General features: G+C 45.6%; 1 protein-coding gene across 9 annotated transcripts in view; it reads left to right on the plus strand.

Moving 5' to 3' along the window:
• Positions 1 to 25,998, plus strand: part of CPNE8 (copine 8) — a 215,527-nt gene that overhangs the window by 159,605 nt on the left and 29,924 nt on the right. For all 9 annotated transcript variants that reach the window (XR_012903542.1, XM_006120408.4, XM_014572184.3 and 6 more), the window contains 3 exons: positions 2,456 to 2,502; positions 14,408 to 14,589; positions 16,012 to 16,139. Coding sequence is in view for 8 of the 9 variants with exons in the window: in XM_006120408.4 (XP_006120470.1) it covers positions 2,456 to 2,502; positions 14,408 to 14,589; positions 16,012 to 16,139 (357 nt within the window). In the remaining variant the exon portion in view is untranslated. The remainder of the gene's footprint in view (positions 1 to 2,455; positions 2,503 to 14,407; positions 14,590 to 16,011; positions 16,140 to 25,998) is intronic.

Consider the following 25,998-nt stretch of genomic DNA (forward strand, 5'->3'; position numbering starts at 1 on the left):
TTATATGGGGGTATTATAATATTTTCAGACTTGTTAGGTATCTTTTCTAATGGCTACTAGCCATCTGTTTCGATTTTTGAGTGCTGCTGTTCACTGAACAGATTTTTTCAGAGAATTAGCCATGATGACTCTAAAGTCTTTCTTGAGTGGGTACACTTTACTTATTTCCCATCATTTTGTATGTATAGTTGGGCTTTTGTTTAAATCTTGAGTTCTGTGTGCCCTCATATATAAAAAAAAGATACTTTGGAATTGGAAAGGTTCAGAAACGCGCAACAAAAATGATTAGGGATATGGAACAGCTTCCATAAGAGGAGAGATGACTATCTGTTACACCTTAAACAATCGGGCCTTGTTTTGAGCCACTAGTGACTGGCTCCTGGTCCCATCTTTCGATGAAAGTGTCCTTTCTGGTTGCAATAACCTCCAGCAGGAGAGTGAGCAAACTCGCTGCACCGATGGCTGAGCCCCCGTACACCATGTTTACCAAGGACAAAGTTACACTTCTACCCCACCCGAAATTTTCCCCCAAAGTACCTTCCACATCAACGAACCCATACACTTACCTGCCTTTTTTCCTAAACCGCATGCTGATGCTTTGCACACTGCGTGGCACACTCTCGACGTTTGCAGAGCGCTTGCATTTTACATTGATCACACCAGGGCCTGGCAAACATCCCCTAGACTGTTTCTGTTCTATGCAGAACAATCCAAAGGAAAAGCAGTCTCATCACAGAGAATCTCGAAGTGAATCTCCTCATGTATCCATACATGCTATACATTCCATGATAAAAACTTATCTGGAACCATCAGAGCACATTCCACCAGGGCAATGTCTTCCACTACTGCCTTCCTCAGCAACGTCCCTCTCCAGGACATTTGTAATGCTGCCACATGATCATCAGACCATACATTTGCACAGCACTATGTTCTTTCTTCTTCCATTGCATCATTCATGGTGGTGGGACGAGCAGTACTGTCCACAGTAACAAATACAGGGCTCCAAACCCACCTCCATGGGCCGACAACTGCTGTGTAGTCACCCAGAGTGGAGCACCCATGGGGATGCTACTCGAAGGAGAAGGAGTTACCTTGTGCAGTAATGTGGTTCTTCGAGATGTGTCCCCCTCGTGGGTGTTCCACTACCCTCCCTCCTTCCCCTGCTTTGGAGCCCCATCCTCTAACAGCACGAATAGAGACGGAACGGAGGGGCCATGTCACGCGCGTGCCTAACAGACACCAACCGCACAAGGGGGCGCCACGGCACATGCGTGGTGCAGTGGAAACTGCTAGAAAAGTCTCCTGTCGCCGGTGCGAGGACGCACCAGCACCCAGAGGGGAGCACCCACGGGGACACGCATCTCGAAGAACCACGGTTACTGCACAAGGTGAGAGTAACTCCTTCTACTGGACTACATGGACCTTTGGTGTGACCTATTATTGCCATTCTTATATTTTGTAATGTGCATTTCAGATCAGCACTGAATTTCATCTGCCATTTTGTTGTCCCATCACCCTGTTTTGTGAAATTTAATTCTCTGCCATCAGCTTTGGATTTAAGTATCATGAGTATTTTTATATCATCTTCCAACTTTGCCTCCTTACACTTTTATCCCTTTTTCCAGATTATTTATTGGTCCCATACATATCATTGGGTACCACACTACCCTACTTCACTGACCAAAGCTAACCATTTATTGTTACTTTTCATTACCCAGCTTTCAACTATTACTGATCCCTGAGAGGACCTTCCCACGTATCCCATGAGAGCTTACATTGTATAGAAGCCTTTGGCCTTAGACTTTGTCAAAGGTGTTATGAAAGTCCAGGTATAGCATATTCACCAGCTCTCCCTTTGTTCACATGCTTATTGACATTCTCAAATAATTGGTTATGTATAATTACCCTTAACAAAAAGGTGTGTTGATTCTTTCCCAAAATACCATGTTTTAACTAGTTTGCCTGGTTTTGAAGGCATGGGGAAGGGAAAAGATGATGGTATGGGGGAGTGGGACAAAAATAAATGAAAGCCAGGCGTATCATATACAGCGTATAGGATGTGAAGTTATTGCTATCCAATTAATTGGTAAAGTATTTTGAACTAAAGCTTTCGTGAGGTGGATAGGTCTCTCTGAGGTGGGACCACTGAAAACCCACCCAACTGTATAATGCTTCCACATATGGAAAGGGAGACTCTTACACAAATGCAATTTACAGATAAGAGAAAATTATGTTTGGAAGACTAGTAACCTCATGAATTCATGCTTAATCAATAACATGGAATAAATGATAGAATGCATAATGATTTAACCTGAATTTTGAAGTCTTACCTTTTGACCATAGAGTTAATGCATTATAACATGTATTGATCCATTAAAGGTTATATTATCTCTTTTGCATATTTTCCAACTATCTATGGTATTATTAACAAGATTCCTATTTGCTTATTTGACAGAACTCAAATCAATTTCACAGTGGCTATTGATTTCACAGCATCAAATGGTGAGTGCGAAAGCAGTTTTTTGTAAAATTAAATCCTATGTCCAGCTTCAGAACAATTTTTCTTTAGTACTACACACCTATGTCTATATTTGTTCTACACAAAATAGATTTGCAACCATTGTGTATTATTTGTCACTAAATGCTTAGTGACCTCAACTGTATCAGAGCTCCGTTATTATACTATACAAACACAGAGTTAAGAGACGGTTTCTGCCCCAAAAAGCTTACAATCTAAATAGACAAGACAGACAATGGATTGGGAGGAAGGAGTATGATAAACAAGTGAACATTTTGCTGGCCTGCAAATATTATGTTAATCACTATCAAATCAAGGAGGCCAATTTGTTTGTCATTTATGATCTTATGCTACGAAAGCTTTTAGTGACCACGTGCCCACTGACCATGTAGCAACATTATGTGGTAAACGTACTTTGTAATTTGTTGATCGTCCAGTTAAGAGAGCCTTCAAAACCAAATCAGTGCTGATGGAGGTGACTGCTAAGCTCAGCCATGAATATCCTGTTGCTAATTTTCTCCTGCCACTTACAGTGAAATAGCTGATGAAAACAATCAGAATAAAAAACATCAGTTTGCTTTTCAGCCTTCCTAAGCACCCACATTTTATTGCTATGACATAAAGATTGTATAACTGATTAAATCTTCAGCTTTCTGATAAGATGGATATTACAGTCTCCACAAAAGCTGCTGAGGGACCCAGATCATGGTGTCAGCTACTGCTATACAACCATATACATCTTTCAGATCTCCACAAGCCTTGCCTTTGATGGTTTCCAGGTAGTTGACAATTGTCACTTGTTGCATCTCCCATCATACAAGTTAATTCTTAGCTGATTGTAATCCAGGTTTGAGGGCAGCTTGAAAGGTAATGATTGAGGACTTAATTTTATCTGAGTTGTTAATATAACCAGTTTTTGCTGCTTCTTGCCTGACCAAATCAGCCATCATCTGTAGTGATTCACCATACTGAGCCATCAAGGCAATGTCATTATAATAGTTGAGGTCTTAAAGTAAAATTACGTTCACTTCAATGCCACTGACAAATGCTTCTTAAAGCTTTTCCCTCAACCAGCAATGCATCAATGATACTGAATAACATTGGAGAGAAAAAAGATGTAAAGCAGATGGTGTAATCCATTTTTATTGGATCAACTTCTGTTGGTGGAAGGGACAAACTTTTGAGCTTCACAAAGTTCTTCCTCATGTCTAGGTAAAGTAACCATAGTGTCCACATTAAATAAAAAGTCGGACAAATTCTTAAGCAAAAGGGAATTTTTTACACATTGAATTTCATTCTATTTACTTCAGATCATTTCTCCAGTTTATCCAGATCATTTTGAACTATAATCCTATTCTCTAAAGCGTTTGCAACCCCTTCCAGCTCGGTATTATCTGCAATCTTTATAAATGTTCATATGTGCTGTAAGAGATCACTTAAAATGAAATAGTCTATTAAGACTCCTTCAGTCAGAGGACATTAGAGCAGTGGTTCCTAACCACCCCTGTGCGAACCCCTGCCTTCCAGGCTGCGGCACGTTGCCAGGCCATTCTCCTAGTTTTTAATTAGCCTCTCCTGCTGGGGTTCCCCATAAGGTGTGTGCCTGTGCACACGCAAACTCACTTCCTGCCCATTTCCCCATGCAGCGACAGAGTGAGTGCTGCAACTGGCAGCCAGGTGTGCTGCAGCTGGAGCTGGGGCTGCAGTGAGGCTGTCCCTACTGGGGCAGCCTCACTGTGGTCCTGGTTGCAATTCTGGTGGCTGCTATGCATCCCGTGTGGTGGGCGGCTGTGGTACTTGGCTGGGGCCAAGCACTGTGTGGAGAGTGGCTGCCCCAGCAGCACGTAGTGAGCAGCTGCCACTGTAACCCCATTTTCCTCCCTTATAGCATGGTGTGAACCTCCCCCTGGCCTCCAGCTGCTCCCAGCCAGGGTACATTAAGTGCATAGGAAAATATGAATGTGCAGAATGTGTTAGACCCATTAAGTACTGCCTTTTTAATTCTTAAAGTACTTAAGGTACCGTCCTTTAATTTTGCAATTGAGGCAAAAGATTTGGACTAGAGAAAATTTTTTCACAGGTAGTAGCAACTATTTTATTAGTTTTTTTTAAAATGTTTGTGTGCATTGTTTTTCAAATTCTTATTAACTATCATGTCCCCCCTCCTTTGATATGCCTTTTATACTGTGATGAATATGCAAATATTTCCATTCCAGTCCACTGGCAGTTTTTTAATGAGTTTGCCGGTCCATGGTATAAAAAAGTGGGGGATCACTGCATTAGAGGCAGTAGAGGTGTTAAATTGTTATAGTGAGTCATAAAACTTTTATCCCTGCTAAACCATGTTTTCTAGTGTCCAGCAGAATTATGAATTTAAGCTCCCAGTTTGTTTTTGAAGGTGATGTGCAGATTTCCTTTCAGGACAAGGCTTCGAAGACCAGATATGGAGTGATTGCTTTGTGAAAAGTGTTCATCAGTGGGTCATGGGTTGTTTTTAGAATCATAGGACTGGAAAGGACCTTAAGAGGACACTTAGTTAAGTCCTGTGCACTCAGGACTAAGTATTATCTAGACCCGTGGTCCCCAACACGGTGCCCGCGGGCGCCATGGCGCCCGCGGGGGCATTTCTCTGCGCCCGCCAAGTGCTCAGGGCTGGCCTGGCCCCGGGCACGTGGCGCATGCGCGGTGCCGGAGCCAACCCCGGGCGTGTGGCACACGGAGATCGCCGGCCCCAGCCGTGCGGCGCTTGGGAGGGGAGGAGGAAGAGGGGTAGGGGAGAAAGCGCTAGTGCCGGCCCCGGGCGCGCGGCGCTTGGGGAAGAGGGGGGAGGGGAGAGAGCGCCGGGCACGCAGCGCTTGGGGAAGGGGGGGGGTGGAGAGCGCGCCGGCCCCGGGCGCGCGGCGCTTGGGGAAGGGGGCGGAGAGAGAGCGCCGGTCCCGGGCGCGCGGCGCTTGGGGAAGGGGGGGGGAGAGAGCGCCGGCCCTGGGCGTGCGGCGCTTGAGGGGAGAGTGCCGGCCCCCGAATGCAGCTATGGGGGGGGGGCCGCCCCCCCCGGGCGCCAGGCGGGCGAACAGCCACGCCCCCTGGCGCCCGGCAACCCCAAATGGTTGGGGACCACTGATCTAGACCATCCCTAACAAGTACTTATCTAACTTGCCCTTAAAAATCTCCAATTATTGAGATTCCACAACCTGTTTTGGTAATTTATTCCAGTGCTTAACCATCCTGACAGAAATTTTTTCCTATCCAATCTAACCTGCTGGCAGGACTGTTCCCCATTCTGGCACTCTGAGCGCAGAAGGTGAAGGCCTGCAAGACAGCTTAAAAACCTTGTCTCTACAGGTACTGGTTACAAAAAACTACACCCCAGAATCATATTACACAGATTTTGGGGAATCACTGCCACCATTAAGTGCTTTTTAATCCCTAAAAATCAGGGGTGAGCACTTGAAATCACCCGCAGGGCTATCCCAACCTCTCTTGCCCCAAAAGAGCTTGAAAAAAAAAGAGAAAAACAAGCTGCTGTCTCTGGTAGCTGACCCCTCAGTTGGAAGCAAGCAGATAAACACAGACAGACTTTCCAGGACACAAGAATCAAATCACCACCTTAAAAAAAAAAAGTGATTTTTATTACAAAAGACATACTTGAGAAAGCATGCTTGGTTGTTAGATGTTACAGAGCAACAAATTAAAACAAAAAGAAAAGTCTTGGCACAATGCTTAGATGGTAATAAATGGGGATGGGAGGCATAGATTCACACAAGCAGTTCAAACCAAACCACAAAATAAAGAGAATTACCCTGAACATGACTGGATTCACTTTTCCGTTTTACTTACTTCTAATTTTCTCTTTGTTCAGTCCTTTCCCATGCCCTGAATTCCTTGAAGACATGGCAGTCCTGCCTGGGTTTTAAATCATTCTGTGTCTGTCAACTCATGGTTTATCTCTCCCACACAAAGAAAGCAGGCAGGGAATCTATATCAAATTCAAATTTCAACCCTCTATTTCATTGGTTCTCCCGGGCCCCTGGCCATCACCATTGATAGCTACCTGAGCTTAACCCCTTAGTCACCAGGTGCTGGTCAGCACTCCTCCAGTCCATTACACCTTCCCTAACTGCAATTTAAGCTTCTTATCCTAGCCTCAAAGGTTAAGGCTAATAATTTTGTATCCCTGGTTCTTATAACAACTTTTTTGTGTACTTATAAACTTAAGTCTCTTCTCAGTCTTTTCTCCTCCTTCAAAAAAAATTGATTTTTTTTCAATCTTCCCTCATAGGTCATGTTTTCTAGATCTTTTAATAATTTTTTTTTGTTCTTCTGTGGGTTCAGTGATTCAGTGAAATCTTTCCTGAAATGTGGACCCAGAACATGACGCAATACTCCAGTTGAGGCCTAGTCAGCATGGAGTGGAAGAGAATAATTACCTCTCATGTCTAGTTTACAGTACCACTTCTAATACATCACAGAATTATGATAGTTTTTTTAAAATTATTATTTTTGCAACATTGTTCATTAGAATTAGGATACATTCTTAAAAAACATGTTTTGTTTAGTTTTTATTAGTCTTGACTTGAATTCAGAACCCTGCAGGTGATATGTCAAAAAGCTGTTATCAAGAAACGATGTCTGAAAAGTAATAAAGTACCTGAATTTGAACTAGGGCTGTGCATAAAAGGTTTGCATAAAACATGAACCCATTTCAACACAGGATGGACTTGGGTTTTTGCTCTTTTTTAACAGTGCAATGATTCATACATTTGGTTACTTACTGACTTTTAAAATAATATTATTTAGACTTTTATTATATGTAGACCTTTGAATTGGGCTTATACAGACTAGTGCCCATCCCATTGCATCCAGAAGGTGCACTGAGTCTTTTAATCCAACGTTTTCCAGTGTGGGATCTCTTCAGTGGGATCCAGTGTACTGCCTCTTTCTCAAATCAACCTGGGGTTTGTTGTCACTGGTTCTGGGGCATCCAAGGATGAAGAATAATTACTAGATCACAGACAGACTCTTTGCAGAGCTGACTGACACAGACCACAGCTCTCCATCCATCTGGGCCATAAGATGGTACGTACATTCTCTCCACAAATAGGAAAGTTTGAATTCTTCTTCGAGTGGCCCCGTGGGTGCTCCACTCTAGGTGTCGGGTCCCGTCCCGGCGCCGCGGCTCGGAGACTTTTCATAGCCATGCTCCGCCGGCTCGCGCATGCGTGGTTCTCCAGGATAGCGTTCGCGCCTTTGATCAGCCGCGCGTGAGCCGGCAACCGTCAGTTCCTCTCAACCGCCTCAGGTCGCGATCGGAGCTCCCTGATCTCTTCCCTAGTCATGGTTTTAGATAGTTGTCTACCTGTAAATAGTTAGAGTTTTAGGGTTAGCTGTGTTCCTGTTAACTGTTATGTGTTCTCTTGTTTAAAAAAAAAAAAATTCTTTAAAACTGTTTTCACTCAGAAGCGCTGCTGCGAAGCGCTAAGCTGTGAAATTGACTAACCGCAGCGGGTTACACACGATTCAGTTTTTCTGTAACTCTGCTCAAAAATGCCAGGATCAACTGGTTTCAAGAAATGTTCGGTCTGCCGAGAAGCCATGCCAACAGCTGACGGCCATGGCACTTGTATTAGGTGCCTGGGGGAGACTCATGTCCCTGACAAGTGCACCCATTGCCGCAAATTAACTTCGAGAGCCCGGAGGGAGCGGGAGATGAAACTAAGGATGTTCATGTTTGGTAAGGCACTGCAGCCTGACCCTACCCCTTCAGCAGCCACAAAAATCTCCCAGCACAAGCGGAGAGCAGCTTCTCCGGGACCGGCAGGCTCCAAAACGTCAAAGCCGTCCCCGGCACGCTCCCTCCCTGCGGCAGTTTCAACCCCAGCAGCGGCTTCTAAAGTGACCTCCGGGGGGTCCAGACAACTCACGGGGGATGGCATAAAGGAGCCCCCACCATCCAGAGCCAGAGCGGCTTCAGCACCAACACCGGGAGCGACGCCGCAACTGACCAGCAAGCCGGCATCGGCTTCAGCTTCACGCGCCTTGAAATTGACAAGCGCGCCGGCGCTGCAACTGATCAGCGTCCCGGCACCAGCTTCAACGGCTCCCGGTGAATCGGCGCCTGTTTCCCTTGCCCCGGCAGTGACGTCTTCCCCAGCACCAAGACCTGAGGCGGAACACACTAATGCCTCAGATTCGGCATCTTTGTCAACTCCGGCACCGGGCGTCTTGCCAGCATCGACATTAGACCAGCAGCAGCTGGCCTCTCCGGCACCGTCTCACCTTCACTCGGTGCCTGGTTCCCCTATGCTTCGTGGTAGGGATGAGACTTCAGCATATAGGAAGTCATTGTCAAAGACCCATCATAGGCACAGGTCTTTTTCCCCACCTGCTTCACCAAGAGGGCGAAGTCGCTATCTCGACTATTTTTCCCCCTCTTGGATTATGTACAGCTGGCATGGTTATAGGGATGCGGTGTATTTAGATGCACATCGATCCCGTTCACGATCCCGGTCGCCCACCCGTCTCACAAGATACGGATTGGTGAGGCGCTCCCCCTGCCGCGTCTATTATATCCAGCATGATAGCGCACGTTCTTCTCGATACCCCTCTCCGTCACGCTCTGAACGTTGCTGTGACCGCTATCATAGATCGTATGACGATCGCCTCCACCGTCATTGTTCACCATTATCGCATAGGGGATCTTCTCTCATCTATCAATCACCGTTAGCAGAATACTTACATCATAAATCACAACCACTATGCTCACCTTCTCCAGTCAAAAGCTCAACAATCCAGTTAGACCAGTTCCCAGAGGAGGGCCAGCTATCGGAAACGGAAGACCCTAAACCGAAAACTTCCCCGGCGGACTGTCCATCGTCTTCCCCGGATGAAGCAATTTGCCCAGTTGAAATCTCTCCACCGGACGATCTGAAACATTTTCAGGATCTCTTCAAACGAGTGGCAGACACACAGGACATACAGCTAGCAGATGTGTCTGTTAAGAGACATTGCCTTCTGAAGAATATCCGCCCACAACAACGTGCGAAAGTCACGCTGCCAATCGATGAGGCGATTATGGAAGTGGCGGACGAGATATGGCAAACCTCAACATCAATTGCACCTACAAGTAAAAAAAGCTGATAGAAAATATTTTGTTCCAGCAAAGGGGTTGAACTTTTTATTTAATCACCCCCAACCCAATTCACTGGTAGTAGACGCAGCGCAACGTAGGAGTAAGGCGCCACAGTACAGAAATCCCCTTTTGGACAAGGACAACAAAAAATTGGATATTTTTGGGAGGAAAGTGTATTCCTCAGCTACACTCTTACTTCGCATTGCGAATTACTCAGCCCACCTGTCAAACCATAATTTTGATAATTACTCCAAACTAGCGGATTTGTTGCACCATCTCCCAGACACCAAGAAACCACTCCTGAAAGCGATAGTACAGGAGGGGTACACATCATGTAGCGCTGCGCTCCAGATCGCTATGGATATGGCTGACACAGCAGCTCAGGCCGCTGCTACTGGTATAGCCATGAGGAGATCATCTTGGCTTTCGTCCGCAGGGGCACCGAAGGAGTTGCAGAGCAAGGTTGAGGATCTGCCCTTTGACAAACTTAAACTTTTTGCGGCAAACACCGATGAGGTCCTCCACTCGGGAAAAGACTCATGCACCACTTTACATACACTGGGGATGTACACACCTTCCTTCAAGCGTAGGCGTTATTTCCCCTACCAACGGAGATATGACTTCAATTTCCCTAGACAACAATCACGTCCCTTCGACAACCAGCGTCCTAGACAGCGCCCCCAGCGCAAGCGACCACAGCAGAACCGTTCGGGTAATCAACAGTCGACTAAGCAACAGATTTGACTTGCTTGTCGAGGATACAAACCAATCGTCCATAGTCAATACGGAAACCCATCATCTTTTTCACCATCGTTTACGCTCTTTTTACCACCACTGGTCTACGATCACCACAGACAGATGGGTGCTAGAGGTAGTTCAATCCGGCCTCTCCATCCCCTTTCTTTCTATTCCCCCTACCACTCCCCCCTCCCCGTCCCTCTTCAGGGACCCCTCTCACAAGAATCTATTGGAGCAAGAAGTTCAACGTTTGCTCACCATCGGGGCGATAGAGTTCCCAAGCAGTTTTGGGGGAAAGGCTTTTACTCCCGATATTTCCTCACACCAAAGAAGTCAGGAGGATGGAGATCCATCCTGGACCTTCGAAGACTGAACCGGCACCTTCGAAAGCAGCGTTTCAAGATGGTAACCTTATCGACCATTCTTCCGTCATTGAACGAAAAGGATTGGTTTGCAGTCCTCGACTTGCAGGACGCTTATTTCCACGTAGAGATTCACGTGGCACACAGACGTTTCCTTCGTTTCCAACTGGGGAGCGAACATTACCAGTACAGGGTTCTTCCATTCGGCCTGGCATGTGCCCCCAGAGTCTTCACCAAGATGCTAGCAGTGGTCGCGGCCCACCTACGCAGACTAGGGGTAACAATATTCCCCTACTTAGACGATTGCCTTCTCAGGGGTACGACCTGCATGGAAACATGTCATATGGTTCGGACAGTATCCGACGAGTTTGCTACCCTGGGCCTTCTCATAAACTTGAAGAAGTCAACACTAGTTCCATCCCAAAATCTCATGTTCATAGGTGCGCGCCTCGATTCAACCATGGCGCGCGCGTATTTACCGATGGAACGTTTTATAATAATCAAGGAATTGGTGCACATGGTGGTCCACGCTCCAACAATCCCCACATGTGTCTGTCAACAACTGTTGGGGCATATGGCTGCTGCCACCATCATAGTGTCCAACGCAAGGTTACGTTTTCGTTGCCTCCAGCACTGGTTAGCCACGGTTTACATCCCGTCGAAGCACGGTGTCCACAGGCCGCTAGTGGTGCCGTAGTATGTCCGGGAATCCCTACAGTGGTGGATCAACCCGACCAATCTCCTCACAGGCGTTCCATTTCATCGCCCTCAACCTACTACACAAATAACGACAGATGCCTCCCTCATAGGCTGGGGAGCTCACATGGGCAATCTCACGGTCCAGGGATGGTGGTCGACAAGAGAAATGCTTTTGCATATTAATGTGCTCGAGTTGAGAGCGGTGCGGCACGCGTGCAGGCATTTTCAGTCACGCATTCAAAATACAACGGCAAGGATTTTAACAGACAACATGGCGACTATGTTTTATATAAACAAGCAAGGAGGTACGCGATCCCGTTCTCTTTGCGCAGAGAGCATCCATTTATGGAATTGGTGTATTACCAACAACACTGTTCTAACAGCTTCCTACCTGCCGGGTGCCGACAATCTAGTAGCGGATTCTCTCAGCAGGCGTTTTCCACACGACCACGAGTGGGAAATTCGCTCAGACGTACTGAATCGTATCTTCGGTCGATGAGGATTTCCAACAATAGACCTGTTTGCGACATAACTCAATTCGAAATGTCCCAATTATTGTTCATGAGCCGGGATAGGTCGCCATTCGCTGGGGGACGCCTTCGTTCTCCATTGGGGGACTTCATTACTGTATGCTTTCCCACCAGTAGTGTTAATTCCCAGAGTTCTCGAAAAGATCAATGTAGACAAAGCTCGAGTAATCCTTCTCGCGCCAGCATGGGCTCGCCAGCCTTGGTTTTCAATGCTTCACCAGATGTCCGTGAAAGTGCCATATCCTCTACCTTCCCTTCCGAATCTGTTGACCCAGGACAATGGATCCCTCAGTCATCCGCGACCGGAGGTCCTACACCTCACTTAATGTCTCTTTCAGATGAGAGGAACGGACGGTTGCCGGCTCGCGCGTGGCTGATCAAAGGCGCGAACGCTATCCTGGTGAACCACGCATGCGCGAGCCGGCGGAGCACGGCTATGAAAAGTCTCCGAGCCGCGGGGACGGGACCCGACACCTAGAGTGGAGCACCCACGGGGCACATCTCGAAGAACAATCGTTACTTCACAGGGTGAGTAACTTCTCTTTTAGAAACACTTCTAATACTGCCATTTGCTTATTTAGAAACCACAGAATACTAGAATACTACAGAAATCACATGTACTAGATAGCATAGCAGATAGAGAACCACATGTCTAAAAAAAGTTCATCATAAATCCTACCTGAGAACATCTTCCTTTTCTAAATCCCTATTCCATAGTTATTAATGATAGCATGACACCCAAGCACCCTTAATTTTGCCCACTAATAATGCCATGCAACATTATTTATGTATTTGTGATACAGGCATTTGATTTCAAATTTATAGTTCCAGATTACATTAAACTAAGTGTTAAAGATTTTTTAGGTTTTTTCTTCTTAAAGTAACAGCAGTGTTTTTGTAAATTTCATTAAAAAGTCTAGTATATCTCAGCATTTCTACAAATAAAAATTACCAGCATACTCACAACTAATTACTCAGTTTTATTATGTTAACTTTATTGCTCATTTAAAAATAGGATCATAGTACACTAAGATTTTATATTCAGAATTCCATTAGCCAGGAATGTATATTAAAATATATCTCTCTCATTAGCTGACTTTTTTCCTTCCATATCTTTAGAGTTCTCTTCTCTCCTTTATGTTCTGCTATGCCAAACAATAATTAAGAAGAAAAAATAGTCTTAATTATGTTTAGTCCACCATAAATTAAAGATTCAATCATGAGTAGCAAGAGGGAGTCCATTATTGTACATTAACATAGCTATGCCAGCAGTAGAGTTTGGGAAAAGAGCTAAGACTCCTCCCATTTTCGCCACTTGCATCGTGGCAATAGGCAATATTGCTACTTATGTGACCCAAGCATTACAAAAGCAATGCAAGACTATAACAGATGAGCTGAAGAAACTTCAGGAATTGTCTTTTCTGATCAAAAACAAAACATTTATATAGTGACTACAACATATACATACATATTATTACTGTAGTTCTCTACTATTTGATTCTTGGTCATTCGGTTTTGTAATGTATGGAGTCAAGCACAATCCTGGTTACATTTTACAAAAGCAGGATCTCTAGTTATTGCTTCTGAACAAATTCTTGAATGGACTTATATTACAGGTCCCCTTGATTACCTCTCCTTAGAAATAAAAAAGTACTTTTCCTTTCACAGAATAGCTCCCTGTAAATAATCCCAAAATGATCTTACGATCAGAATAAGTTTAAACAAACAAGGTTTGTTAGAAAAGAGAAGAGAAGTTCTCATCAAGAACAATATATATGGTAAGAAAGAACATAGTATTAGTAGTAAAACTAATCTACACTGGTATATACTTAGAGGCAATAAAAGAAATCGGGCAATCAAGTGATTACATCTTTAGCTTAGTGTGTCAGTCACTCATGGTCTCTAAACTTGAGCATCACTGAGAAGCTGCAGGTTCAACGTGTCAGTTTGAATCCTACATTTGTGTTGAATTCCAGTGACCTTTTCTGTTTTGTTAGTGTATAGCCATTCATCTTTGAAGTCTCTGCTGTATTATCATGGTGATTATAGAGTTCTTAGGGTTTATTCCCTTTAGGTACTGTGATGTTTAGGTCTAATCATCCATCTGCTCATAAGAAAAATTTCTGCCTTTTTAATAAATATACTTACTTTGTTTTTCCTATAACTGAATATTCTGATATGTACCAATTTTATTCAAATCTCCTCTGTGTTTGTGAAATGGTCAGTTTTTCAGACTTACATGAGAACAGTTGCAATGAACCTCTTCCAGACTAGAGGCAGTTCTGAGACCACTCTATCACTTGATAGCCTAGTCTTCCAGGTTGCATATCTTGGATTTTCCCTAGAATACAAGATACCTTTCTCACTTTAATGCTAAGTTGCATTCTCAAGTGAGTCCATTGTAAGATGCATCTGATCTTTGTTTTAACAGGTAACCCTGCACAGCCTACCTCACTCCACTATATGAACCCCTACCAACTGAATGCTTATGGCATGGCACTGAAGGCAGTAGGTGAAATCATTCAAGATTATGATACTGACAAAATGTTTCCAGCTCTAGGTTTTGGGGCTAAGCTGCCCCCAGATGGAAGAGTCTCTCATGAATTTGCTTTGGTAAGAAAAGACATAGAATACAGTTTTTAATAACTTTTCTTGTATGTTTAACAAAGATTGTTTTGTGGTTGTACATACACTCAAATTCCTGGCAGTACAGAAAAACTTTGAGTGTACAGTAGTATATTCTGATCTCTTTTTCAGGAGTATTTTTATGTATTTTGTTCATAACAGGCAATAAAACTGAAAAAAAAACTGTTCTACCAGTTCAATCATCCAGCTTTCCAAAGTAAACAACTTTCCTGTTCAAGAAAGCAATTTCAGCACTCTTCATCAGGACTAGCTTATAGGCAGAAAACCAGGTCATAGGGAAGGTCCTTTTAAACCCCCAAAAGAGGAAGGAAACATAATATATCTAGGCCTCAGCTACAGTAGCTTGATAAAGAGGTTTTGTTTCTGGTATTCCCTTATTCCTGTGCACTCTGAAAATGAAACAAATACTTTGGGAAGATACAATTCCACGTAATTGTTCTAGGAAGTATTATCACTACTCTAAATCAGCAGGACTAGTCTGTGGCCTTAAACCTTCAAGATGTTTGTGCATATATTTCAATAAAAGTAGATGCAGGATATATCTCGGTGTAACTTTTAGTTACTACCAGTATAAGACGTGTTGTCCTTTAAGCATGCAATGCTCCCCAAAATATTCACCATGCTTGATGGTGGTAGTGGCTTAACATCTTGATTGATGCCTGCAGGTGTTCTCTCTATATTGACAACTGACTCATAAAATCAAATCATTTCAGAAGTAAAGGTGTATTTTTTAATTACTTGCCCTGATATTCAGTATGAAATTTTAAAGCTAAACTGGATTTGATATATTTGCTTCACAATATGTACATGGATCTCACCAAATTGGCAGCCTATTGTGCATAGGCATTCAGTGTAATAGGTATTGTAGAGATGTAGTATATATATTTTAAAAAATGCCTGAAAAAGCTTAGTCTTAAATACAAGAATTCCAAGCAATCCAGTGTCTCCCAACATAGTGAAATCCCAACAATCATCCTCAGGATCAGCTTGCCCAGTACAGAGGAGAATACTGAAGCCATCAAGAGACTTTGGGTATGTCTACACTACCCTCCTAGTTCGAACTAGGAGGGTAATGTAGGCATACCGCACTTGCAAATGAAGCCCGGGATTTGAATTTCCCGGGCTTCATTTGCATAAGCGGGGAGCCGCCATTTTTAAAACCCCGCTGGTTCGAACCCCGTGCAGCGTGGCTACATGGGGCTCGAACTAGGTAGTTCGGACTAGGCTTCCTATTCCGAACTACCGGTACACCTCCTTCAAGCCTTAAAGGAACACAAGATGTTCAGTTAAATACCATATTAGAACTACTTCTGTATATTTTGGTACTGTTTATTTTGAGTCTTAACTTAAAATATTAATAATCCTATCCAATTTTCTTTAACTGTTTAGAATGGAAACCCTCAGAATCCCTATTGCAGTGGAATTGATGGAGTAATGGAAGCATACTATAGAAGTTTAAAATCTGTACAGCTTTATGGCCCAACAAACTTTGCTCCAGTAATTAATCATGTAGCAAGGTAAGTTTCACAACAATAGCTCTGCAGAAACCGAATACATTTACATCATATTAACGATACAATTATTCCACTGAAAAGACAAACATAAATAGGACATTAAAGTTGAAAAATAAGCATTTAATTGTCAGGAAATAGTGTTAATCTTAATTTTCTGATTTCTGGCATAATCCTTAAAATGTGATCTTTCCATATATAAGGTTTGTCAAATAACTAAATTGTTCAAGTAGCAATTTATTTTACAATATTCTATATAATAAGCATAGGGATTGTCAGTCTCTGTTCAGTTATGCATGTTTTACTAAAGAGGGAATTTGGCCTTCTATGTGACATACTGTGTTTACTGTGTATAAAGAAAGGTCCTGTTCCCTCTCCCAGCCCATTTGTACTACTCCAGTAGCAAAGAGAGCCTGGAAAGCTGCCTTAAACACTCCTCAATGGACAAACTAGTTCCCTACAGGCCAGCTCAGGCCTTGTCTGTGCTACCACAGGCCATTCACCTAAGTTATGCAACTTCAGTTACATAAATAATGTAGCTGAAGTCAGTGTTCTTACGTTTGCTTACCACAGTATCTTCACAGGGGTAAGTCAACAGCTTACGCTCTCCCATTGACTCTGCTTATTCTTTTTATTTTGCTGTAGTACCGGATTCAATAGGAGAGTGCTTAGCGGTTGATTTGTCATGCCTTGTATAGACACGATAAATCAACCTCCGCTGGGTTGATCACTGCCCATCAATCCAGTCCATGGTAAAGACGTGCCCTTAGTGGAGTGCAACTGATAAGGGGTGTGATTGGTGTGTGTGTGTGGTGTTTTGGTAATACCTGGCTGATATAAGGGCCCTTTGGTGGCCATTACAAGCCAGCATGATTTAGAACAGAATTCAAATTGATCCAAGTTTATATTGAGGGCAAGATGTATGCAAAGGTGGCTTAAATGCATCATCTTTCATCTCCTCTTCTCCTTGAAAGCGAGTAGATAATCTTGTGCAGCTGATGGTCTGGCATCCCACATAACAAAATGACATTTTAGGAGATGAAACATTTTTATTCCTCATTTGTCGTCTTTTGTTTTTTAAGGCTTTCACTTATTTTGAGGGGAAACAAACTATGTTACAATTAGTTGTCTATAAAATGGGAAAATTTTCACACACACAAATCAAATTATTGTAGTTGTTTTATGTTTTACAAGGACCTAAGTAGAAGAATTTAAATTTTCACCAAACTTTTTTGACATTTTAATGTTAAAATATTCATTTTTCCCCTTCTTCTTCTTTTTCCCCAGATAGCATCTCAGGCTATGTACTCAGTGGTCAGAGTAGTCGCGTCTATGGTAGTATATATTCTAAGGCTGTGTCTAGACTGCATCCCTCTGCCAAGAAAGGGATGCAAATCAAGCACTTCGGAAGTGCAAATGAGCCCGGGATTTAAATATCCTGGGCTGCATTTGCATTCTTACATTCCAACGCTGTGCCGATCAGGCTCAGTGTCAAAAATGAAAGTAAAGTGTAGCCGTGGCTCTGCCGACACTGGAGAGCTTTTTTGGCTGCTCCTGTACTCCTCATTTCGACATTTAAATATCCTGGGCTCATTTGCGCTTCTGAAGTGCTTGATGTGCATCCTTCTCTCGGCAGAGGGATGCAGTCTGGACACAGCCTAAGGTAGTATATACTACCTTGTATTATTTACACATCATTAGAAGCTTTGATGCAAAATATTTGCAGATATACATTTTATAAATAAAGCTTATCAATTTAAGTATTATAGTTGCATCAAATGAGTTGGGTGTTGTCTTCATGGTGAATGGATCTGTACTAGGGGAATGTAAATTTAAGTGTGCACTGGTGTGTTGTACACTAACTGGACTGTGTGAATCTGCTGACATTCACTAAATGAAATGGAATTGCATTAATGAGCATTAATGGAACTACATTAAAGCACACAAGGAAATTTGAGTGTGCTCTTGAAGTCTTTCCTCTCTATTGCATCATTCATTGTGTGGGCAAGCCCCAACTAAGGAACCAGCATTTTCAACCATAATTGTTTTCCTGCAGTGAAGGATGAAAACTGTAGCATATGTAAAAGAAGTGTACAGGCAGTCCCCGGGTTACGTACAAGATAGGGACTGTAGGTTTGTTCTTAAGTTGAATCTGTATGTAAGTCGGAACTGGCATCAGCCGCTGCTGAAACTGATCAGTTTCAACCGCGGCTGAATCTGGACGCCAGTTCTGACTTACATACAGATTCAACTTAAGAAACCCAGGCGTCCCCAAGTCAGCTGCTGCTGAAACTGATCAGCAGCTGATTCCAGGAAGCCTGGGGCAGAGCAACTCTGCCTCCAGCTTCCTGTAGTCAGCCACTGGTCAGTTTCAGCAGCGGCTGAATCAGGACGCCTGGGGCAGAGCAGCTGGGGTGCCGCTGGGTTGCTCCGGTAGCGCGGCTCCTCGGCGCTACTGGAGCAACCCAGCAGCACCCCAGCTGCTCTGCCCCAGGTGTCCTGATTCAGCCGCTGCTGAAACTGACCAGCAGCGGCTGAATCAGGATGCCTGGGGCAGAGCAGCTGGGGTGCTGCTGGGTTGGTCCGGAGCGGCGCTGCGGAACCAACCCGGCAGCCCCCAGCTGCTCTACCCCAGGGGTAGGCAAGAAAAGCCTGGTCTGCTGGGGGGGGGGCACTAGCTGCACCCCCCCCCAGCAGACCAGGGAGACGGGGGTGGCGGGACCGCCCAAGTCCTCCACGGCTTTGCTCCATCTCCCTGGTCTGCTGACCTGGGAGACGCGGAGCAAAGCCGCAGAGTGCGCAGGCAGCGGGACAGCCCAGGCACACTTGGGCTGTCCCCCTGCGGGCGTGCTCCGCGGCTTTGCTCCCCGTCTCCCTGGTCTGCAGGGAGACGGAGAGCAAAGCCGCAGCGGGACAGCCCAGGGAGATGGGGAGCAGCTTTTCTCGCCCCGAAGGACGGGGGCAGCGGACCGCGGCACATCTGGGCGTCCCGCCGCTCCCGTCCTCCAGGGTGAGAAAAGCCCCGTTTGTAACTGCGGATCCGACATAAGTCGGATCCGCGTAACTCGGGGACTGCCTGTACTTCAATATGAATTTTGTAGGTGATTTAACTGTTGCTTTTTCTTTCTAAAGGATTTCTAAAAAAATAACTCCCTTTTGTGTCTTACTTTATAGCTGTAGTAACACAACCTACATTCCTCTTTGGAACAACCTATGAAAAAAAATCCTCTTTTTTAAATGCCACCAGGTCTTTTTCTAAAACATGAAACTCTTTCTTGAGACAAAGATCATGTCTGTACTAGACTAGTGGTTCTGGTATGTGAGGAAGTACTTTGTTCTTTGAGAAGATGCTCATTTGTCTTTTCAACAAAATTGTCCTTGGATTTATGACCTGATATGTATTGCATTTATAGCTTGCAATTAAAATGTCTATTAAATATCTTATACAAAGCTCAAATTGTAATAACAGTAAATATTTTAAAACAAAGTATGGCATTAAAACAAAATAGGAGATATAAAACCTATATTTTTCTCCTTTGTATGGCTGATATAAATGTAGAGCAACTGTAATTTTTCAGTTAGATGGGTAAGCTAGATAATTGTGTCTGGAGTAGCAGAGTGTATTGCTATGATGCTTCCTTCATATTTGTGGTTTGGGCATTCAGTTATATGTTCCATGATCTGTTCTAAGTGATCACAGTCGTACACTAAAGAGTTCTTAATTTTTCATTTGTGCAGCAAGCATCAGCATTTGTCATGGTTTGTGCAGATAACAGCTGAGGGTTGCCTATGAACTTTATAGATCAAAATCAAGAATCTTCTGTTTCAGGTCTTTTGTTAAAGTGTTTATTTGTGACTTCTTGCAAACTCCATTTGGCTTTCCAGACTTCATCAGGGTTGAAGTTGCATTGTTGAACATTTAATGAGTGGGCCCAAAGGGGCTTACTCGACTTTAAGTGGTGGTGAGGGATGATGTTAAGGTTCTGTTGGGAAAATGTTCATTGTCCATGATCCTCGAATTTCCAAAGGGGTGTGGTATCACGGCGAATGGATGAGGGAGTAATATGCAAAAGCAACATGTTGGGATCAAATTGAGGGTTATAGTCTTGCACCACATTGGAGTGTTTGGACAACCAACAAATCGAGTATGGCTACTTCTCATGTGTGCTGGTGCACAGCACTCGATTTTGGAGTACATAATTCAGCCATTGATGATACCTGTAACATTGACACTCCTGCTCTTCAACTAGTGCTCGCCTGTTTCTGGACCACATAAACCAAAATATGGTCACAATAATAACATTTGGGCCAGAATCCCACTTGTTCTTTGAGGATTGCTAACTCAACAAGAGGAATGATTTTCTGAAGAATGGTACATTTTAGAAGTGTTTAGGTATTACATAGGAGTGATATTGGCCTGTATCTTCCTGGGCTGTTAGTTGGCTTGTCTGGTTTAAGTATGGCAATGACTGTTGCTCCCGCCAGGCTTTTGGGATGCATCCATATGCCATAGTTATTATGTATAGTTTCATCAACCATCAGAGTCCCTGGGGCCTAGTCAATGAAGAAATTCTGAGGGGATATAATCTTCATTAGCCACCTTCCCTTTCATCATTGCAGCCAACCCCTCTTTCACATCATCTGTACTGATGGCGATTAATATTCATTTTTATATCCATATTGAGGTTTTATCCCAACAACCTCCTACTCCCCACTAAGGGAGCTTAGCCTTCAAGTTGAGAGCTGTTGGTGGGTAACGGCGTAAAAAACTGAGCATTCTACAATGCAGACCTTAATATCATTTTTATTTCTACAACTGACATGAAAATATTTATTCATTTATTATAATCCAGAATTAAATTATATTTGAATATTTTAGGTTTTCTAAAACTACCTTTCATATAATAAGATGAAAGAACTTACTACTCCTGATCTGGAATTAGAAAAGACTTTGAATAGCAATTTTATTTACATTTCAGTTGTGACTCCTACAGCTAATAGCATTCTGTAAATTCAGTTTCTTTTGGGCCTGTTCTTGATTTTGCATAACTTTTTTGAACTTAAACTTATTAATTATTGGGCAAAATCAGATGTCATTGCACTAGAGTACAGTTTTTTACTATATATTTTCATTGGCAGGTAGATTTTCATTTAATGTACTACTTTTTGTGGGTGGTCAGGAGAAACTCCTGTGTTCAAAAAGAGCCTAATTCTGAGTTAAGTTAATGGGATTTATAAATCAGGTAAAATTTTCAGGATTGGGTCCATAGTGTACACTATGCTAAATACAATAGAGAAGTTTCTTCTTCGAATGCTTTCTCATGTTCATTCCACTTAGGTGCGCGCGCACCACATGCACAGATTGTTGGAGAGTTTCCCCTTGCGATACTTGTTGGGCCAGCAGTGGAGCGCCCTTGAGTGGTGCCACTATATCAGTGTATACAAGCAGTCCCCGGGTTACATACAAGATAGGGACTATAGGTTTGTTCTTAAGTTGAATTTGCATGTAAGTCGGAACTGGCTCCAGATTCAGCCGCTGCTGCTGAAACTGACCAGGGGCTGACTACAGAAAGCTGGAGGCAGAATTGCTCTGCCCCCAGCTTCCTGGAATCAGCCACTGATCAGTTTCAACAGCGGCTGAATCTCGAGCCTGGGACAGAACAGCTGGGCTGCCAGGTAGGTCCCTGCAGGACCAACCCGGCAGCACCCCAGCTGCTCTACCCCAGGGTCCACAACAAAAGCCTGGTCTGCTGGGGGAGGGGGCGCACTAGCTGCGCCCCCCTTACCCCCCAGCAGACCAGGGACACGGGGAGCAAAGCCGCAGCGGTGGCGGGGTGCCGCGCCTCTGAGGCTTTGCTCTGGCAAAGCCTCAGAGGCGCAGGACCCCGCCGCCGCTGCGGCTTTGCTCCCCGTGTCCCTGGTCTGCTGGAGACGGTCCCCCGCAGACCAGAGGCTCTGGCAAAGCCTCAGAGGCGCGGGACCCCGCCGCCGCTGCGGCTTTGCTCCCGGTGTCCCTGGTCTGCTGGAGACGGTCCCCAGCAGACCAGGGGCACCCGGAGCAGCTTTTCTCCCCCGGAGGTTGAGGTGGCAGGACCGCTGCGCTCTGGGCGGTCCCGCTGCCTGCGAGCTCTGGAGCGAGAGAGCCCCGTTCGTAAGTGCTGAACCGACATAAGTCGGATCCGCGTAACTCGGGGACTGCCTGTACATACCCCCATTGGCCTTCCACACCTTCAGTTCCTTCTTACCACCAGTGATGGTTGTTAGAGCTCCTTTATTGCTTGATTGCAAGCATTTTCTCAGGGGTATTTGAAAGTCTTTAGAGTTGTTAGCACCTAGTTTAATACCTTTGTTCTTTCCAAGTTGCTTCCCCAGTTGAGTACCAGTTTAGATAGAGTTAAATAGGTTTGTTTTGGATTGGAGCTCTTCTGTTGCATCCCTTTCCCTCCCAGCCCACGGGACATGCCAGGGCCTCATGGCTTTAAGTCCTGTGCTGACTCTTCCAACCCTATGCCTATGGTGACCCACACAATTTGTGCCTGAAGTGTCTGAATGAGGCCGACGACCTGGCTAACTGCAGAATCTGCCGCAGTTTTAAGCCCTAGACTCAGCAAAAGAGAGATTCATGCTTGAAGATACTCCTGATGGAATCAGCAGATGTGGCACTGGCCCTCACTGCGGGAGAAACTTGGGTCTTGAGGAGCCTCATCAGTGTCGAGGCACCCTGCGATGTGGCATCAATCTCAATCACTGATGCCGCACAAGAAGAGGAGGCTGGAGAGGGGCAGGTTTCTAACCCAGCCTGTGGTGTGCCCCCAGTCGGGGCAACCTTTCGTGCTCACACTGTCCACAAGGTCTGCTGCTCCTAGATCAGAGCGTGGCCAGTCGAGCATGACCAAGAGCCACGGTAAAATGGAGGAGCTGGTTCCGGTTGAAAGACCCTCCATTCCGGGTGTATTCAAGGCAGCTCAGGCATTGATCAAGCTGACTGCTGATTCGCCCTTGCCTCCTCTGGAGCACAAGGACCGGCCTCAGGCCTGTGCCTTGTCATTGGCACAGGCCCACCCCCCCGGCTAGGCTCGCACCACCCTCGGCACTGGTTCCCCGTGTGGTGCTGCAGTCCCCAGCACTCACATCTACACCAGCACCCAACAGGTCCTTCTGAGATAGCGAGGCTACCAGTACTGGAATCCAGGGAGAGCTCGGTGTCTAGCATGCTCATCCCGGCGGCCCAGTCCACAGCACCGGAGCACTTGATGCTCCACTGCTGATGCAGCACCAGGGCAAGCCAGCTTCCATGGTTTGGCACATGCAGAGGCACCAATCCCCAGGTCCAACCTCAGCCCTGCCTTGGTCAGAGTTAGGTTACTCGACAAATTCCGATGTGGAGTCAATGCAGTCCAGGGCGTCGCTTTCTTGTTCCCACTCCCGGTGCCACTCGGACACCCAACCTGATCCCAGTCCCGGCACCGTTCCAGGTCCCAGCGCCGCTCTCGCTCCTGGCACTGCAAGTGCCATGATAGCATCTCGGGAAAATCACAGACCTGGCCTCCACAGTGGCAGCACCCAGACCAGTGGCTGTTTTGGACCCTGTGGGCGTACCACCAGGCCCAAGAGAGTGCTCTCTTCACAGCAGGATCCTCATGTTGGGGAATCTGGGCCCTAGCCTTGGCCACCCCATTGCCTAGTGCCCTGGCACCGGAGGCCTCGGTGGTACAGGATGAATCCCTCAGCACCCATCAGGACACCCATTCCTGAGGGTATCAGGAATTAAGGGCAGTCAGGGCAATCTGTCCACTCTCAGGAATTGGAGTGGCTGCACGAACTGGAGGATGTAACAGTACATGAGTACTCATCGTCCTCTCCCGGTGAGGCCCTAGGTTGACCTCCTCATCAATGCTGGCCATGGACTCCTGGGCCAGCCAAGAACTCCTCCAGAGACTGGCCCAAAGTCTAGGGTCCAACTTGAATGGGCCTCTGAGGACTCTGACCCGACAGTCGACCATCCTCAATACAGAGGTGCTGTTTCAAGTGGCCTTGTCCTTGAATTCAAGACAGAGGGCACAATCACTAAGGCCCTCTGGCAGATGCCAGCATCTATTCTGCCTGCAGATAAGAGGGCAGAACAGTGGTGCATTGTCCCCCAGGTGGGCCATGAGCACCTGTCCTCGTATCTGCCACCAGGCTTGATAGTGGTACAGGCCACTAAGCACTGCGAACATCAGGGCCAACCTGCACCTACCCCAAAAACAGTGAAGCCAAATGATCAGACCTGTTGAGTCGCAAGGCCTACGTCTCAGGGGGTCTCATACTCAGGATTGCTAACCAGCAAATCCTCCTTCAACTCATGGGCAGCTATAGACAAATTTTGAGAGTCACTGCCCCAGGACTCGAGGCAGGAGTTTAGGGCCTTGTCAAAGGAGGGCAATGTAGTGTCCCAGGTGGCATTTCAGGCAACCCTGGACTCCACGGATGCAACAGGCTCTACTGTGGCACAGGCCTGGTCCTGCACAGGGACACATGGCTTTCAGGTGTCTGGCATTCCATGAGAAGTCCAGAACATGATTCAGGACCTGCCCTTTGAGGTAGAGCTGGGGGCAGTACAGGAGGACCCTAGGACCTAAGGGAAAAGGGTTTCTACTCCCGCTACTTCCTAGTTCCAAAGGCCAAGGGCAGCTTCTGCTCTATTCTGGACCTAAGGGATACTTTCATATTAAAGTCAAAGTTGAAAATGATAACCTTGGCCTCCATCATTCCTGCCTAGCCATGGGAGACCAGTACTCTGCCTTCAATCTCAAAGATGCCTATTTTCACATTTCTATCGCACCCATGCACAAGTGATTCCTCCGTTTTATGGTGGGTCACAGCCATTAGTTTACGGCCCTTCCCTTTGGCCTTTCTATGGCCCCCAGAGTTTTTACAAAGTATATGGCAGTAGTGGCCACTTTCCTGAGGAAGCCATGGGTCCAGATTTATCCATACCTGGATAATTGGCTTATAACAGGCTCCTTCCCGTCCCAGGTAATCTGCCACATATCCCTTGTTAGGAAGACGTTCATCAGGCTGGGCCTTATCCTAAACAAGGCTAAATCCACCCTGGTCCCCACTCAAACAATACAGTTTGTGGGGGGTTTCCTGGATGCGATGAGGACCAGAGCCTCCCTGCCCATGGGGTGCTTCACGACATTAAAGTAGGCCATCCTGTGCCTCCAGTCATTTCCCCACCACGATGGCCCCGCTGCTGCATGAGGCTGCTAGGGCTCATGGCGGCCTGCACTTACGTGGTACAGCATTCCAGGCTCAGGTTATGTCCACTCCAACTATCGCTGGCGCGGACCCACAGCTCAGCATTCCAGCATATGGACGCGGTGGTAATGGTGCCTGCAGACGTGTTGAGATCCCTCAACTGGTGTCTTTGCAAGGAGGTGGTCTGAAGGAATGCCCTTCCTTTGTCTTTCCCCATCCATTCATCTGGTGATAGGTTCCCCAGCCTGTGTTGGAAGCGTCTATCTCAGGAAACTACGGACACACAATATGTGGGGCCCAGCAGACCTCTCTCTTCATATCAATGTCAGGGAGTTGAGAGCTATTCACTTCGCATGCGGTGTTTTCCTGTGGCAGCTTTGAAACAGGTGCATTTCAATTTTGATGGACAACACAGCAGCGATGGTTTATATAAACAGACGGTGGTGCTCGCTCCTATCCCTTTTGCAGAGAGGCTGTCTTTCTCTGGGAGTTCTGCATAGCTCATTGTATTCACCCAGTGTCCATTTACTTTCCCAGGGCCCAGAACAGGTTGGCAGATCTCATCAGCAGGTCTTTCAAGGGGCACAAGTGGTCCCTCAGGGTGGACATACCCCACCTGCAG

Source organism: Pelodiscus sinensis, chromosome 1 (assembly GCF_049634645.1).
Source record: "Pelodiscus sinensis isolate JC-2024 chromosome 1, ASM4963464v1, whole genome shotgun sequence".
Taxonomy (NCBI): Eukaryota; Metazoa; Chordata; order Testudines; family Trionychidae; genus Pelodiscus; species Pelodiscus sinensis.